Source organism: Oryzias latipes, chromosome 17 (assembly GCF_002234675.1).
Source record: "Oryzias latipes chromosome 17, ASM223467v1".
In the NCBI taxonomy this organism is placed as follows: domain Eukaryota; kingdom Metazoa; phylum Chordata; class Actinopteri; order Beloniformes; family Adrianichthyidae; genus Oryzias; species Oryzias latipes.
Window position 1 is genome coordinate 31646955 of NC_019875.2, and position 14734 is coordinate 31661688.

Below are 14734 nucleotides of genomic sequence, written 5' to 3' on the forward strand. Positions count from 1 at the left end.
AACAAAAAATTTTGTTATACATAAACAGGTAACAGGTAGAAAGTAGAATATAACTAAGAAATAAGCAAGAACAGACAAAAAGAAAACCAAAAAAAAACAAAACAAAAAAACTCCCACCCAACCCACCCTAGGCTCTAAAAACAGATGAAGGAACACTAAGAGAAACAAAAGAGAGATGATTGATAACAGTCTCAATTTCCCACATGCAAGTCCTCAAACGTCAAAAGTAAATGTTTTCACATATTCAATAAGGGGGTGCCACGTCACCGAAAATTTTTGTTGAGTTGATTTTAATTCATCATCTTTTTGATTTCATGTTCACTTTAGAATTATCAGTACGAAACTCTTTGACACGAGTGTTGTGATTTTGGGCTACATAAATAAAATTCAATTGAACTGAATTAAAACTCTCACAGGAACAACGTTACCATCTAGATCACTGGTCCCCAACCTTTTTCACGCCACGGAGCGGTCTTTCAAATGTAGGCGGATAATTATTGTAACAATACTAGGAGGAGGGAGGATTAAAGACGTGACAAGACGAACCCTGTGCTTTTATTTTGACACTCTCGGTGTACATCGCACAGGTGTCATCATCTTCTCTTCTTCCCACACTCATGGTGCAAAAATGAAATTCTGTCTATTAAATGTAGCTTTCTTTTTTTGGAAGTGGAAAGCTCCTCTTGTGTCTCCTGGCTGGGCCTCTTCCCCTTGGCAAAAAACCTTCCAAAGACGTTTGTTTTTTACTCATTTTGCTAGTTCCTGGGTTTTATTTTAGCGGTAACCTATCACGAGACCGAGAAGAGCGCCTTGGCCTGCGTCAAAAATGACATAGTCGGATGGAACAGAGAATTTTTCAAAATAAAACAACTTTCAGATTCCGAAATAAATAAAACAGAAGTAATAAAAGTTATTTTTTCTGTGCAGCCCGGTAATGACCCACGGACCCGGGGGTTAGAGGGAAGATCGGGCCTAAAAAGTCCAGCCTGACCCGATCCAGGCCCGCGGGCATTAAAGCCCAACCCAGCCCGAGCCCGACCAATTAACTTGATTTGCAGGCCCGAGCTTGAAGCAAACCTGAAATTTCAATTTATCCCATAGTGTTTTTGGCAGAAAAAAATGCCAGATTTCTTAAGGTTAAAATATTCTACATATTTTTATGATCATGATAAATGCACAACGAAATAACGCTGGAACACAGAATAAGGGGCCAGACAAAGAGAGTGAAAGAGAGATCTTGATGATAAGCACTCGCTTCATTACACGGAGAAATACTGCAGCCCAGCGTCTGCGCTTCCTGTTTAGTACTTATACAGCAATGACCTTACAGCGCCTTCTCTGTTTTAACCAAATTATTTATTTATAACAAGTATTCCTTAGTTTAGTATCCACACATCGTTTTGGTATACATTTTTATAAACATATATTTATTAAAAACGTCAGCGGAGAGAAGCCCGGCCCGACCCGACCCGAACGTAATGATTGTCATTTTAGTCCCCGACCCGACCCGAATTTTGGGCTTAAGATCTTACCTCTACCGGGGGTTGGGGACTGCTGATCCAGATCACAGTTCTTAAGGAACCTGTTTTTCTGTCTGTGAAACTCTGAGTATTCAGAATGAATTCCAACCCCTTTTTTTGCATAAATATTAAAACCTTTTTCTTCTGGTGTTTTAGTGTGTAGATTTATTTTTCCAGATTTCTTTACAGTCAAGACATATAAAAATGTATAGTTGTGAGGTAGCTTCATATCAACACAGATATTTGATTATGTCAAATAAAACAGATCCGGTATCCATAGAGTTTAACACAAAAATCCAAATCTCCAACTGGAGCAAACAAAAAAAGTTAGTTAATGTTTAGTGCTGAAGTGGGAGGTAGCTGTTCACTGGTGTCATGATCAACTGGAGAGGAAAATATTGTCCTCGTGTTCTTCATGAAATTATTTATAGATCACTGCAGATTTTCTCACCATTCACAGATCATGTTTGCATCTTTGGCTCTGTTTTTTATGTATATGTATATTAAGTTTGGATTTCTTCCTCTGATTAATGACAAGAATGTAATGCTGAGCCCTGTCTACTGTTCTTTTATGCTGCACTATTTCAAGTGTTTGATTCTGTTTAAAAAAGAGGGGCTTTCTGTTGAATGGTGGTGTAATGGTTATCACTCGCCTCACAGCAAGAAGCTGCTGGTTTAAATCCTGTCTTTAGGTGTGAGTGTGTGGTTCTCTGGGGGTGACCTGTACTTGTGAAACGTCAGGGTGTGCCTCATCTTTGGCATCTGGTATAGGCTCCGACCACCTCATGCCACCAAAAGGGATGAATGGATTCGGAAGGTGGATGGACTTTTTCTTCAGATATTGGTGACAAATAAAGATAAAAAAAGATTTTCTAAAATTGTGTTTTTACTCAGAAGAAGTGTTTTTCATAAAAGTCCAAGTTTCTTTCTTTTCTGCTCTTTTGCAGCGTGTACCAGGTGGTGGTGGAGGAGGAACGTCCACGCAGAGCCCGAGGGACCGCAGAGATCCTGCGCTGCTACCCAGTTCCCATTCATTTCCAGAATGCCACACTTCTGAATTCACAGTACTACTTCACCGCTCAGTTTCCCGCCGCCGGCCTGCTCTCGCCCCAGCCGTTCACCGTGGGGGACAACAAGACCTACAATGGTTACTGGAATGTGCCTCTGCTGCCGCAGAAGAGCTACAGCATCTATTTCCAGGCTGTCAGCACAGCTAATGGGGTGTGTTGAAAACAGTTGGGTTTAGTTTGGTTTCCTGTTAGCTGTGATAATTTGTTACTTTCTATTTTGAAAAGTTATCACATTTAAAGTACCTGCTGTAGATCTAAACTTTTAAAGGGCCTGTATCCTCTTATTCTTAAGCCCTTCAGAGTAAACTATATCTATATATAAGGTCATATATTAATATATTACCTTTTGCACACTAAAGAAACATTTTTAAATTAAATTTCAGTTATCTTCCTGAGTTCTTTTCCAACCCAGAAGTAAGATGCATCGATCTCTGAGGCTCCGCCTTTCTCTCCTTGTGGGTGCCGCCCATTTCATGACATCATGCTAGAGTCGCCCTCGGCAGCGTGTCTGCGTTTCTCCACGAAAACAAACATCTGAACTTTTGCAAAGGTGGATGTGCAGACTGTGCAGAGAAAATGAAAGCGTTTGGCCGATCACCGCTAGCTCCACTGAGAAAGTGTGTGTTAGTGTGGGGGCGGAGCTGGCAGCAGAAACTCTTCCTGGAAGGAGCCATTTCTCACTTTGTGACATCACAATGTGAGGAACCAATCGATTTCGTGGATTGGGAGGGGCTGGTGCTCAGAGAGCAGGTTTTTAGATATATAAAAAGAATATAGATGAATAATGTGTGAATTGGGGTTGTTTTTTGAATGAATTTCTTCATTTATTAACTCATGGCACAACCACATCATCATATAACAAGAAGCCACCAAACATTTCTTAATAATTGTGTAGAAGGAATATTCAGGCCCTAACAGCTCTGTCCATAGAAAACAGCAGCTTTAAGTTTTCATTCTGACCAAGTCCAGTGGGGAATGAGCAGGGAAGGTTCTCATCCAGGCAGCATGCTCATTGGACAGCATGGCTGGGACAGTCAGGGAGACTGTTGTCAGCAGACTTCTCTGCCAAGTGCAGGTTTTTGCTCCTTTCTTGATGTTGTCAAAAGCTGTTCTCAGCTGACGCACCGTTACATGTTCTGGGTTCTTCCTGTGTTGTGTTTGAGCTCGCCTCTTGTCGCAGGACTCTGATTTCTGCAAACCGGCTGACCACTTTCAGCCACAAGCTGCCAGCTGATGACTGTTGGCCGAGCCGTCAGCAGACTCGCCCTGCTAATCTGTGGGCGTCCTCGGTTAACTGCACGTCATGTCACAGTCATTGTGTTGTAATTGGGAGTACATGGATGTGGTGGCTGTATCATTTTGTCTTTAATAATGTATGATTTTCTTTGTCCAGGAAACTAAAATCGACTGTGTGCGAGTTGCCACCAAAGGTGAGGTTTTGTCAGAAAGCTAGAATGTGCCTGCACAGTCTAGTTAGAGTAACATCACTTGCATGCAATGTTTTAAACATTTTAAATAACAGTTTTAACAAGTTTTCTCCTCAATAAATACGTTCCTTATTATTGTAAAGCAGTTTTTTTTAAAGATAGTGATTTTGGATCAAATACACCTTTTATTGCAACACTAGGGTCCTGCCTGTGTGACTTCAAAGGTCTGCAGGATCTTAGATGACTGTTCTACTCAACGCCTTAAAGACTAACTGCAATGAAAATGTATTTTTTGTGTTTTTAACATATTATTGTGGCTATTTTCTGTAAAGAATATTAAGCTCAAAACTGCATTTCTGAAGATTTTTTTATTCAAATTGTTGTGAATCAGGAGCAGATGAAAAAAATGCCATTTGAAAAAGATCATATTTGATGTAGAAAATACGAAGGGGGGCCACAAGCTGCCTGCTCAACAATAGGGAGAAGAAGAGGTGGTGGGCGTACCCTGTTCCAACTCAGAGGGGATTTCTAATGAACTCCTGACGCTCTGCAGAAACTATGTCCTAGAAAATGACACAGGTTTTTAGATTGGTCATAATGAAAAAAGACCAAAACATGATGGGAGTGAGACTTCAAAATCATAAAACAGAGTCAATAAAGCTGTAGCTGCAGTTCTTTCACTCACTGACTGTGCTCCATCTTGGGGGTTTGATTTCAGCCCCTCTATGGACAGCTTGGGAATATCGGCTTAAGGAGTCACAGCCAATGATCCAGCTTTTACAGTTGGCTGTCGTTAGGGTACCTTGTAATTCTTTCTCTGTGACATTGTGTAAGAAGCTGCCTGTTTTCATCGTCTCTCTTGTCTCTTTCTCCCCCGTGCCTCTGGATTCTCTGAAAAAACTCAGCTGCCATTCTGGTGACTCAGCTTACAACCCCCTACGTCCGAATCGTCCCTGCCGCTGGTGACACCCAACTAACAGGTCAGATCTGTGGCCTTCTGATCAGCATAAAACGTCACCTCAATCCATTTCAATGGAAGGATTCAAGCAGTTGTGTATTCATCCAATGTTCTGAATTCGAAACATTTCTTTTCAAATAAAATTAGTTCATGTAAAAAATGGCAACAAGTGTATCCGCTAACATCCCAGGACACAGATTTGTCACATGAGTAGGATAGAAAATGGTAATATTATCTAAAGATTAGCAGGAGGTCATTATAGATTCTGATCTTATCACTGCTGACCAGCGATGGGGTTTTCTAGTTGGAACGTTGTTTCTGGCAACACTTCAATTGTTTTCCAAAGAATGAATGAACTTTTTCATTTTTGAAATGAAAAAAACGTCTCTTTGCACATTATTCTTTATAAACTTCCTGCTTTCAGTCTGACTTTAAATGTTTTGTATATTTCCAGCTATATTAAACTTGTAGAGTAAAATCTTTGTCAGGGTTTTGTCTCTTATTTATTTATTTATTTATTTATTTATTCATTCATTTATAATGTGCCCTGAAGCTCCATCACACAGAGCTGAGTCCACTGAGACCAGGGATCAAGGTGCACCTCTTTGGACAATTAAGTGTCACTTTGTTTTACCCTTAATAGCTGAGTCGCTCTCTGGTCAGTGGAACAACAATCCACCTCTTCGCTTTCATGCTGAAAACTGGGAAGGAATCCCTGTATGTCAGGAAAAAGCAGCCCTTTTCAATGGATTTTTTTTACTTTCCAGGTGCAGCAACCCCCAAGCCGGATTCAGTGGAGCCTGAGAAACAAACGGACCACACGGTGAAGATCGCAGGGGTCATTGCTGGGATCCTCCTCTTCATCATTATCTTCCTTGGAGTGGCGCTCCTAATGAAGAAAAGGTAAACTTGCTTTTTTCAGATGAATCCAAGGCTTGCAGGATCCTCAAAAATAGGCGGCTTCACTTTTGCGTCTTCTAATATTTCTCCCTTCATAACAGCAGCTTTGTTAGAGTCATCATAAAGAATGAATTTGATTAAGCTGATACAGCCCATTAACACTGTTTACTGCCAGGAGATACAAGTGTTCTATGAAAAATTCAGTCATTTCTGCGGCAGCCTCCGACAAATGTGCAGTCCTTCGGTGACAGAGAAACGTTTTTGAATTCTGTGCTATGAAGAGAGAAAAAGGAGAATTTGTTGAAAGGCTCAGAAGGAAAGGCGATGGCTGCATTGCCGGAGGCAAAGTTTACATTAGCTTTAGACCCCGTGCTGCAGAGGTCTTCTGTGCATATCCAGCAATCAAAAGAGCTGCAGCTCAGCAAATATCAATACCCTTCTGTCCACAGTGAGAAATAAGATCCCACACTATCAACTTCTAAGGTTTTCTCTTGCTGAACTCCACATCTGCAGTGCCTTGATGAAAAAAAAGACAATAAACTTTGTGTGTATCTGGTTTTGTTTGTTCTTTAATGTATAGCTGAAGTCTAAAGGCCAGCTCAGTTTATGGAGATGTAGTCAGCTTTGCTTGACTACGACTCTCCATGTTTGTTGCCGGGAACATTACATTTGTCTGCCTGAGCAGCGTAACAGTCAGTGGGTGGGTGTGAAAGTAATGGAATTGTTTTCAATTAGGCTTAATCAAAGCTGAGATGGAGACACCTTCATTGGTGAAGTTTGTCTCATTAACTGAAGCCAACAGGGAAAGTGAGTTGTGTTTAGACATTTGAATTGCTTTTTAAGTTTCCGCCGTGGAGGTCACATACGATCATTTTTGTAGCAGCCAGCGGCTCCGTTGGAATCAGGAACCTTTCTGCATTGTGCTGAGACACTCTCGTTGCAAAGCATGACACGACTCCAAGCGATCACCTTTGCTCTCACAATCACTGGTTTACCTCCACTTGTGCCTTCATATCTGATTTTGTTCATTTCTTTTTTCAAACATTAATCTGTTTTTACTTTTTCTTTCCTTTTCATTCCATCCCTTCCCTCCTACACTGCTTAAATCCTACCACCACCCCAATCGGCAGAAGAACCTATCACTCCTACACTTACTACCTGTAAGTAACCAGTTTGTGAAATGTTAGTGCCATGCTTCTCACCCACATGCTGTTTCCAAAGCATGCCAGGAGTCATGTCATCCTCCTCCTGCTCTGGAGATATTGCAGAAGCCTGGCTGTAATCTCTGCTGCAGGACTGGGAGACGCCACACCAATGCATCTCCATGACATGCTGTGTGTCACTTTGGCACAGCTTCTGAAAAAGCAGACAAGCTTGGCAGCAACCTGCTAGAACCCCCCATTTTGATGTTTTTACAGACACATATTTATGGAGTATTCCTATTGAATGATTTAATCGTCTTTTCAAATGTGCTGCTGCCAAATACATCTTATGAAAGCAGGAACAAACTTGTTGTTGCAGCACCACTATGTGGGGATGTGGATTTGCCTCCAAGGACGTCATGTATGTTTCATCTCAGAGCTCTTTAAAGTCCATCTTCAGTTGGACATAATTCTCTTCATGCTAAACGACAGTCAGCAGTTCAGAGTCGGTTTGCTTCATGTCTGAAGTGTTTCTCTCTCCCTGCTCCTTCACAGCTTTCCATCCTGCATGTACTTTGGCTTGCTGCACGTCCATCCCATTGACTCTGTGGTGATGGTGGAGTAGTGTCTTAACCTGCAAAGATGTTTAGAAAAAGCTGATTACCGTGTTTTCTATTCTTGGTGTCTTCAGCTTCGTAAAACAATGCTTCAGTGTCTCTTAAGGATGATCCTCCATCCAAACACTGAGTGGTTAAAGAGGCTCATTCTGCAGCTCTACCTTCCCGCTGCAGCTCTGTGCAGTCTTTGGGATGAATGCCCACAAATCTGTTGGGGGAGATGAGTGAGATCAGAGAAAAGAAACACATCACACAACATGTTGGAGCACACCTCACCACAGATAACTGCTGTCTTCTGTACCAGGAAGTGACTGTTGATGGACACACGAGATGATTGGTCAGGTCTCAGATTTATTGTCAGATCAAACAGGAAAACACAAATGATATGGAAGAGCAAAAAAGGCACCGCCATTTCATCCTCCTACAGTTTGGCTTTTTATGTAAATATGGTACATTTGATCAGTTTTTAGTAGTTTTTTTTATGTTTACTCAGTTAGAAAGTAATTAAAACAATCATTCATGATTAAATAGGTGTCTTTAACATTGTCATCATTCTTAAAAATCTGTTACTCTTTTGGAAACTAGATTCTGGTTTGATCCACAGTACAGGTGAGCTTTCACATCTACCCAAACCAAGTCACTATCTGAAGAAAATGAAGTGTTGTAGGTCAAACCGCTCAGTTGAATGTTTCTGCAACACGTCACGTAGATGTGGCACCGCACCACTGACTGACAGGTAGAACATTTTCCTTAAAATCACCTCACTTTTTATAAAATGTCCAAAACTGAGCTTGCCTTTAGCAAATGTAACTGCTGTATAACATGCGCTTCCAATTTACACTGTCAGATTAGTTATGCACTGTATTTGAAAGTATTCTACTCAGGAATATTCTCCCAAGTCAGTTGTCAGAAGCCTGTTTGTGAGCTTTAAACAGGTTTATGATTGGTGAAAGTTATGAATGTTTTTATCCATTCATCAAAGACTCTTGAAGACATGAAAGCATCCTGTGATGGCCAAAAGTATTTCTCCTAAATGCATTGCCAGAAGTGGCGGTGAGGGGGGGCATTTAACGCGGCTTCAGTCAAGGAGCTGATTAGAAATGCTGTTACATGCGTGATAAAATATGCTAGTGCCCTTCAAGCAGCTAGCCTTACTGTGTTGTTTGCACCTGGTGGGGACAGGAGGGATCATTTGGACGGCCAGAGGTTGTGATTGGATTTTTATTTCCTGAAGAGCTGGATTTATTTGTTAAACAGCTGGGAAGATAAGTTCACTTTCTGACTGATGTGTCTGGCTTATGCCATGTTCTCTATGTCCAAGTGTGTCAGCTAGTTGTACATTTCTTTAAAATAAACAATCCATTCTTTATTTAGAACTTGAGTTTAAACTTGGATTAAAATAAAAGAAATTTCAAGTAAAAGTCAGAGATTTGCCAAAACGTATTGCAATATTCTGACAAGAAGTGGCAATTTATTGCATTAAAAACAAAACATAGCCACAGCGCCACAGCTATTATTTTTTATTATTATGTAAGGGATAACGCTGATCAGGAAGGCGGGTTCTGTCATTGGCTGCAAACAGGAAACCTTGGAAGCAGTGATGGAGAGGAAGTCACTGAACAAGCTCTTATCCATCATGGACAACCCAGAGCATCCTCTCCACCCTCTTCTGGACAAACAGTGGAGCTGCTTCTCTAGGAGGCTCAGACAGCTAAAAAACTGTCCGATGCCGGAAATCCTTCCTACCCAATACTATAACACTTTACAAAAGGAAATAGATAACTTTTGCACATTTTTGCTTAAATTGTACTGTTTGGAAATAGTTATAAATTATTATTATTATACCACCTTATTTGTTTACATTTACTTTGTTTGATGTATTATTCTATTTTCTTTTTATGATGACAATGCTGCTGCAGTAGTTGACCACCAAATCCTTTTGTCTCGCCTGGAAAGCTGGGTGGGTCTTCGAGGTAGTGCTTTAGAATGGCTCAGATCGTACTTAAATGAGAGGAACTTCTGTGTCCGTCTTGGACGTGCAGAATCCCGTAGAGCAACTTTCACATGTGGCGTACCTCAGGGCTCTGTTCTGGGGCCTCTCCTTTTTTCATTGTACCTGCTTCCACTTGGGTCTATTCTCCGCAAACACGGGATTTCATTCCACCTCTATGCTGATGACAGTCAGATTTACATACCGTTAAAACAGGAAGAAGCATATTCTGCTCACCAGTTATTAGAATGTCTTGATAACATTAAGACATGGATTCAATTCAATTCAATTTTATTTGTATAGCCCAAAATCACAACAACAGTCGTCTCGATGGGCTTCGAAGTAAAACATGAAATCAAAAGGATCACGAATACAAAGAGTTCAATAGAAAAATACTAAAATGAACTAACAAACTGACTAAGCTATACTGGCATCCCTGCCCTTAGACCCCCCTTCGCGGTAAGGAAAAACTCCTAAAAAAAACGGATTCCGGAAAAAACGAAGAAACCTCAGGGGTGCCCACATGAAGGAGGGATCCTCCCCCAGGACGGACAGGCGATTTACCAGAACTCTTAGAGAAGAATTAACTTATCTAAATCTACAACTACATATATAAAAGTCCAGCAGACGAGCTTCATCCAGCCGTGGTTGTGGGGACAGTCAAAGGCGCGAGTCGAGCCGGAGACAGGAACCACAGCCAGGTGTAGGAGCAGGAGCAGAGACGAGGTAAACGGTCAGGAACAGGAGCACGGATGAACCAACTGGAGTCTGGAAGCACTCCCACTCCCCAGGAGGGGAGAGGAAAAGAGGGACAATACATGAATCGCACTGTACCAAACAGAGGCATGGAGAACTAAATGATAAATTATGATCAAGAATAGAGGAGAGAGGAAGGGTAGAAGTAGATGAGAAAAGAGGACAGAACCCCAGAGCACCATAGTTACCCCAGCTTCAACTTCTAGCAGCCTTTTAAAAGAAATAGTTATTATTAAGTTTAATTTAAACAAACTAACATTAAGTTAAATAATCTCTGAATACTAACTAGTCTGACAATAAGCCTGTCCAAAGAGGAATGTTTTCAGTCTAGCTTTGAATGTAGAAACTGAGTCGGCCTCTCTTACATGAGCTGGGAGTTTATTCCATAAGACAGGGGCTTGGTGGCTAAACGCTCTACCTCCAACCGTACTTTTACTAATTCTAGGAACCACAAGCAGTCCTGCATTTAGTGAGTGAAGTGTTCTGATTGGATGGTAAGGGACTATGAGGTCCTTAATATAGGACGGGGCCATTCCATGTAAGGCCTTATAGGTTAACAGGAGGATCTTGAACTTAATTCTAGAATCAACTGGGAGCCAATGGAGCGAAACTAACACAGGAGTGATGTGATCTCTTCTGCTAGTTCCAGCTAACAATCTAGCTGCTGCGTTCTGAACAAGCTGGAGACTTCTTAAGGAACTCTTAGGACACGCTGCTAACAAGGAGTTACAGTAATCCAGCCTCGACGTAACAAATGCATGGATGAGTTTTTCAGCATCACTCTTAGAAAGTAGATTTCTGATCTTAGCAATATTCCGCAGGTGAAAAAAGGCAGTTCTACATGCCTGAGATATGTGAGCCTTAAATGATAAATCCTGGTCAAGTAAAACCCCAAGGTTTCTAACTGTGGAATTAGGGGCTATACTTATGCCATCCAGGGAGACTATCTGAGCAGACAGAGTATCTCTGAGGTTTTTAGGACCAAGTATAATGACCTCAGTTTTTTCTGGGTTCAAGAGGAGGTAATTAATTGTCATCCAGGTCTTGATGTCACTGATGCAGGCGTTCAGTTTCTCTATCTGGTCATTCTGGTCAGGCTTCATGGATAAATACAGCTGCGTATCGTCGGCATAACAATGAAAATTAATGCTGTGTTTCCTGATTACGTTTCCTAGGGGTAGCATATAAAGCGTAAACAGGATCGGTCCCAAGACTGAGCCCTGTGGGACTCCATAGTTGACTCGAGTGCACTGAGAGGAATGGCCATTTACATTAACGAACTGATACCTATCAGACAGATAGGATTTAAACCACTGGAGAGCAGATCCTCTGATCCCTATGTCCTGCTCTAATCTATGGAGTAAAATACCGTGGTCGATAGTGTCAAAGGCAGCACTGAGGTCCAACAGGACCAGAATAGAAAGTAGTCCCTTTTCTGAGGCCAATAACAAGTCATTAGAGACTCTAACTAGTGCAGTTTCCGTACTGTGGATGTCATGTAACTTCTTGCACTTAAACCAGGAAAAAACAGAGGTTCTGCTATTTGGTCCAAGTGATGTCTCTAAGGCACATGTCGACTTAGGCGTTTTAAATGATCACCTGAAACAGACAGCAACAAGTCTAGGTGAGAAACTGGATAGCAATTTAACTTTTAATGCTCATATCAACTCAGTGGTGAAATCCAGTTTTTTTCACCTGAGACAACTGGCCAAGGTTAAACCTCTCCTCTCTCGCCATGACTTTGAGATTTTAATCCATGCTTTTATTTCAACACGTTTGGACTACTGTAATGCTCTCTATGTTGGGCTTTCCCAGAAATTACTTGCTCGTTTGCAGTTAGTCCAAAATGCAGCTGCCCGTCTTCTAACTGGTACACGGAAACAAGAACATATCACTCCCATTTTAGCATCTCTTCATTGGCTCCCAGTTCGTTTACGCATTGATTTTAAAATTCTCCTATTTGTTTTTAAATGTCTCCATGGACTCGCTCCAAAATATCTGTCTGACCTGATTCAGGTGTACACCCCCCCCCGCTCCCTTAGGTCAACCAATCAGACACAGCTGGTCGTCTCGAAGACCAGGAGAAAACTGAGAGGTGACCGAGCCTTCTCGGTCTTCGGACCAAAAATCTGGAACGAATTGCCCCTGTACCTCAGACAGATAGACTCACTCAGTATTTTTAAATCTGCTCTTAAAACATATTTTTTCACTTTGGCTTTTAACTGAGTTGGAATCCGGACCTATTTTATGTGTTTTATGCTTTATATATATATATATATATATTTATATATGCACTTTGGTGAACCTTGTTCTGTTTAAAGTGCTTTATAAATAAAGTTGAGTTGAGTAGCACACAAATTTCCCACGTGTGAGATCAAGAAAGTATTTCAGATACGGATTCTGATAAAGCCAGAGTAGGTGTTTGTTATCATAAATGATCGGGGTAAGTGGGGGGCTGATCGCATGAAATGGTACACTGTGGAATAAATTAAATCGACATACATATATGTGTTAATTTCGTAGTTTGTGGTAAATATTTTTAGAATTCTCATAAAAATGTGTTCCTACTGTTTTTATGTGTTAAATTAGAAACTCTGGACCTGATGTTTTGTTCTTTTTTTTCTCTTTTCTTTTACCTCTGAAATGAAAAAAAAAACCCTTGTTGGTTTAAAAGTTAAAGTTGGAAGTCTGTATTAGAAAAACTTCATAAAGGCAGTTTTTTGTTGTAATTTGATTAGGGCGGAAATGATTCCTCGAGTTACTCGATTACAAAAATTCCTCGAGGCAAAAACTCTGCCTCGAAGCCTCGTTAAATTCCTGACGCGCACTATACACGCGGCGCAGGGATTTGATTGTGTCACACGGACCGTTTATTCACACGGACCTTTTGAATTTAGTTGGCGCGATGGCGGAGAATAGATCTATAAATAAACGGCAGAAATTGTCTAAAGTGTGGGATCATTACACACTTAAGAAGAGAACAAGGTGCAGTGTCTCTACTGCAAAATAGAGCTGGCATACCACAACAGCACATCTTCCATTCAGCATCTGAACAGAAGACATCTGCGCGACCGCTGGAACCCCGACCCTTAGGCGCGGGATCCGCGCGTGCCACCGGCAGCGAGCGAGCGAGCGAGCGAGCGAGCGAGCGAGCGAGCGAGCGAGTGGTGGTGTCAGCCACTCCGCGCCCCCTCCGCGGCGAACAGCGCGGGGCGCCTCGGCAGGCGGCGAGAGCTCCTAGCTGCGGTATTCAGGCGACCGGGCCTGCTTTGAACACTCTAATTTTTACAAAGCAAACGCTTCGGACCCCGCGGGACACTCAGCTAAGAGCATCGAGGGGGCGCCGAGAGGCAGGGGCTGGGACAGGCGGTAGCTCGCCTTTCGGCGGACCGCGAGGCTTCTTTAGGCATTGCAAAAATAACAAGAGCATTATTTTTACTCGAAATATAAACAATGATAATGATCAAATATGTTTTTCTGATTCTTTTATTTTTAATGGCCTTCCACTTCGGTGTTGTGCCACCCGTTCAAAGTCTTCTGTCCCCCCCCCCCCCCCCCATACAAAATGTTCTAGCTCCGCCACTTCTCAAGACCAAAACACCAAAGTAACATTTGCATCAGAGCGGATCTTTAAAATCAAATGCTTGTTCATTTCACAACCACATCATTTTTGTTATGCATTATTTGTTTTGGTTGTTCAAAAACACACACAAATCGTTTTATCCGATTACTCGATCGATTAAGTGCTAGATTAATCGATTACAAAAAGAATCGATAGCTGCAGCCCTAAATTTGATCTTTTACTGCAACGCAATGTCACAAATCAAAAAATATATTTAGATGAGGCTTTTTACGGCATTTAGGCTTGGGCGATATGGCCTAAAAATAGAATCTCAGATTTTATTTTTTTTAATTCAATTTTTCGATTCTTTCCTGATTTCCCCCCCCTTCTTAAGGAAAGCAATAAGTACAAACGGCAGACAACTTAAAGCAAATTTTGATTTTATTTAATCAAACGCAAAACAAATTCAAATCTGTGGAAAATTACACTGTGACATATTTCATTGTATCTAGCCCAAACAATGCAACAACATACAGGGATACATACAATGTCTTTGGCCGTACGCAAAGCGACGGTTCGGTGGCTGTTCTCCAACCCTTTCCTGTCATATGCGGTGCCTAGTGCAAAGGATTCGGCTACAGTTAGCTGTTTTTTGGCTATGTTTTTTTGGTCACAGCGGTTTTGTTTCCCTCTGAGAGACTGTCATTTTTTATATTCGGCTGGATGTCTCTGTTTCAGGTGTTGGAATAGGTTTGTGGTGCTGCTGCCTTTGACTGCGATGGGTTTTAGGCA

At 41.5% G+C, this 14734-nt stretch overlaps 1 protein-coding gene across 1 annotated transcript in view; it reads left to right on the forward strand.

The window, feature by feature from the left end:
* Nucleotides 1–14734, forward strand: part of ptprm (protein tyrosine phosphatase, receptor type M) — a gene marked incomplete in the record, with an annotated part of 229034 nt that overhangs the window by 132188 nt on the left and 82112 nt on the right. The window contains 5 exon segments of the mRNA XM_023964783.1: nucleotides 2468–2741; nucleotides 3984–4020; nucleotides 4923–4997; nucleotides 5743–5878; nucleotides 7006–7035. Of these exon segments, the coding sequence (XP_023820551.1) occupies nucleotides 2468–2741; nucleotides 3984–4020; nucleotides 4923–4997; nucleotides 5743–5878; nucleotides 7006–7035 (552 nt within the window).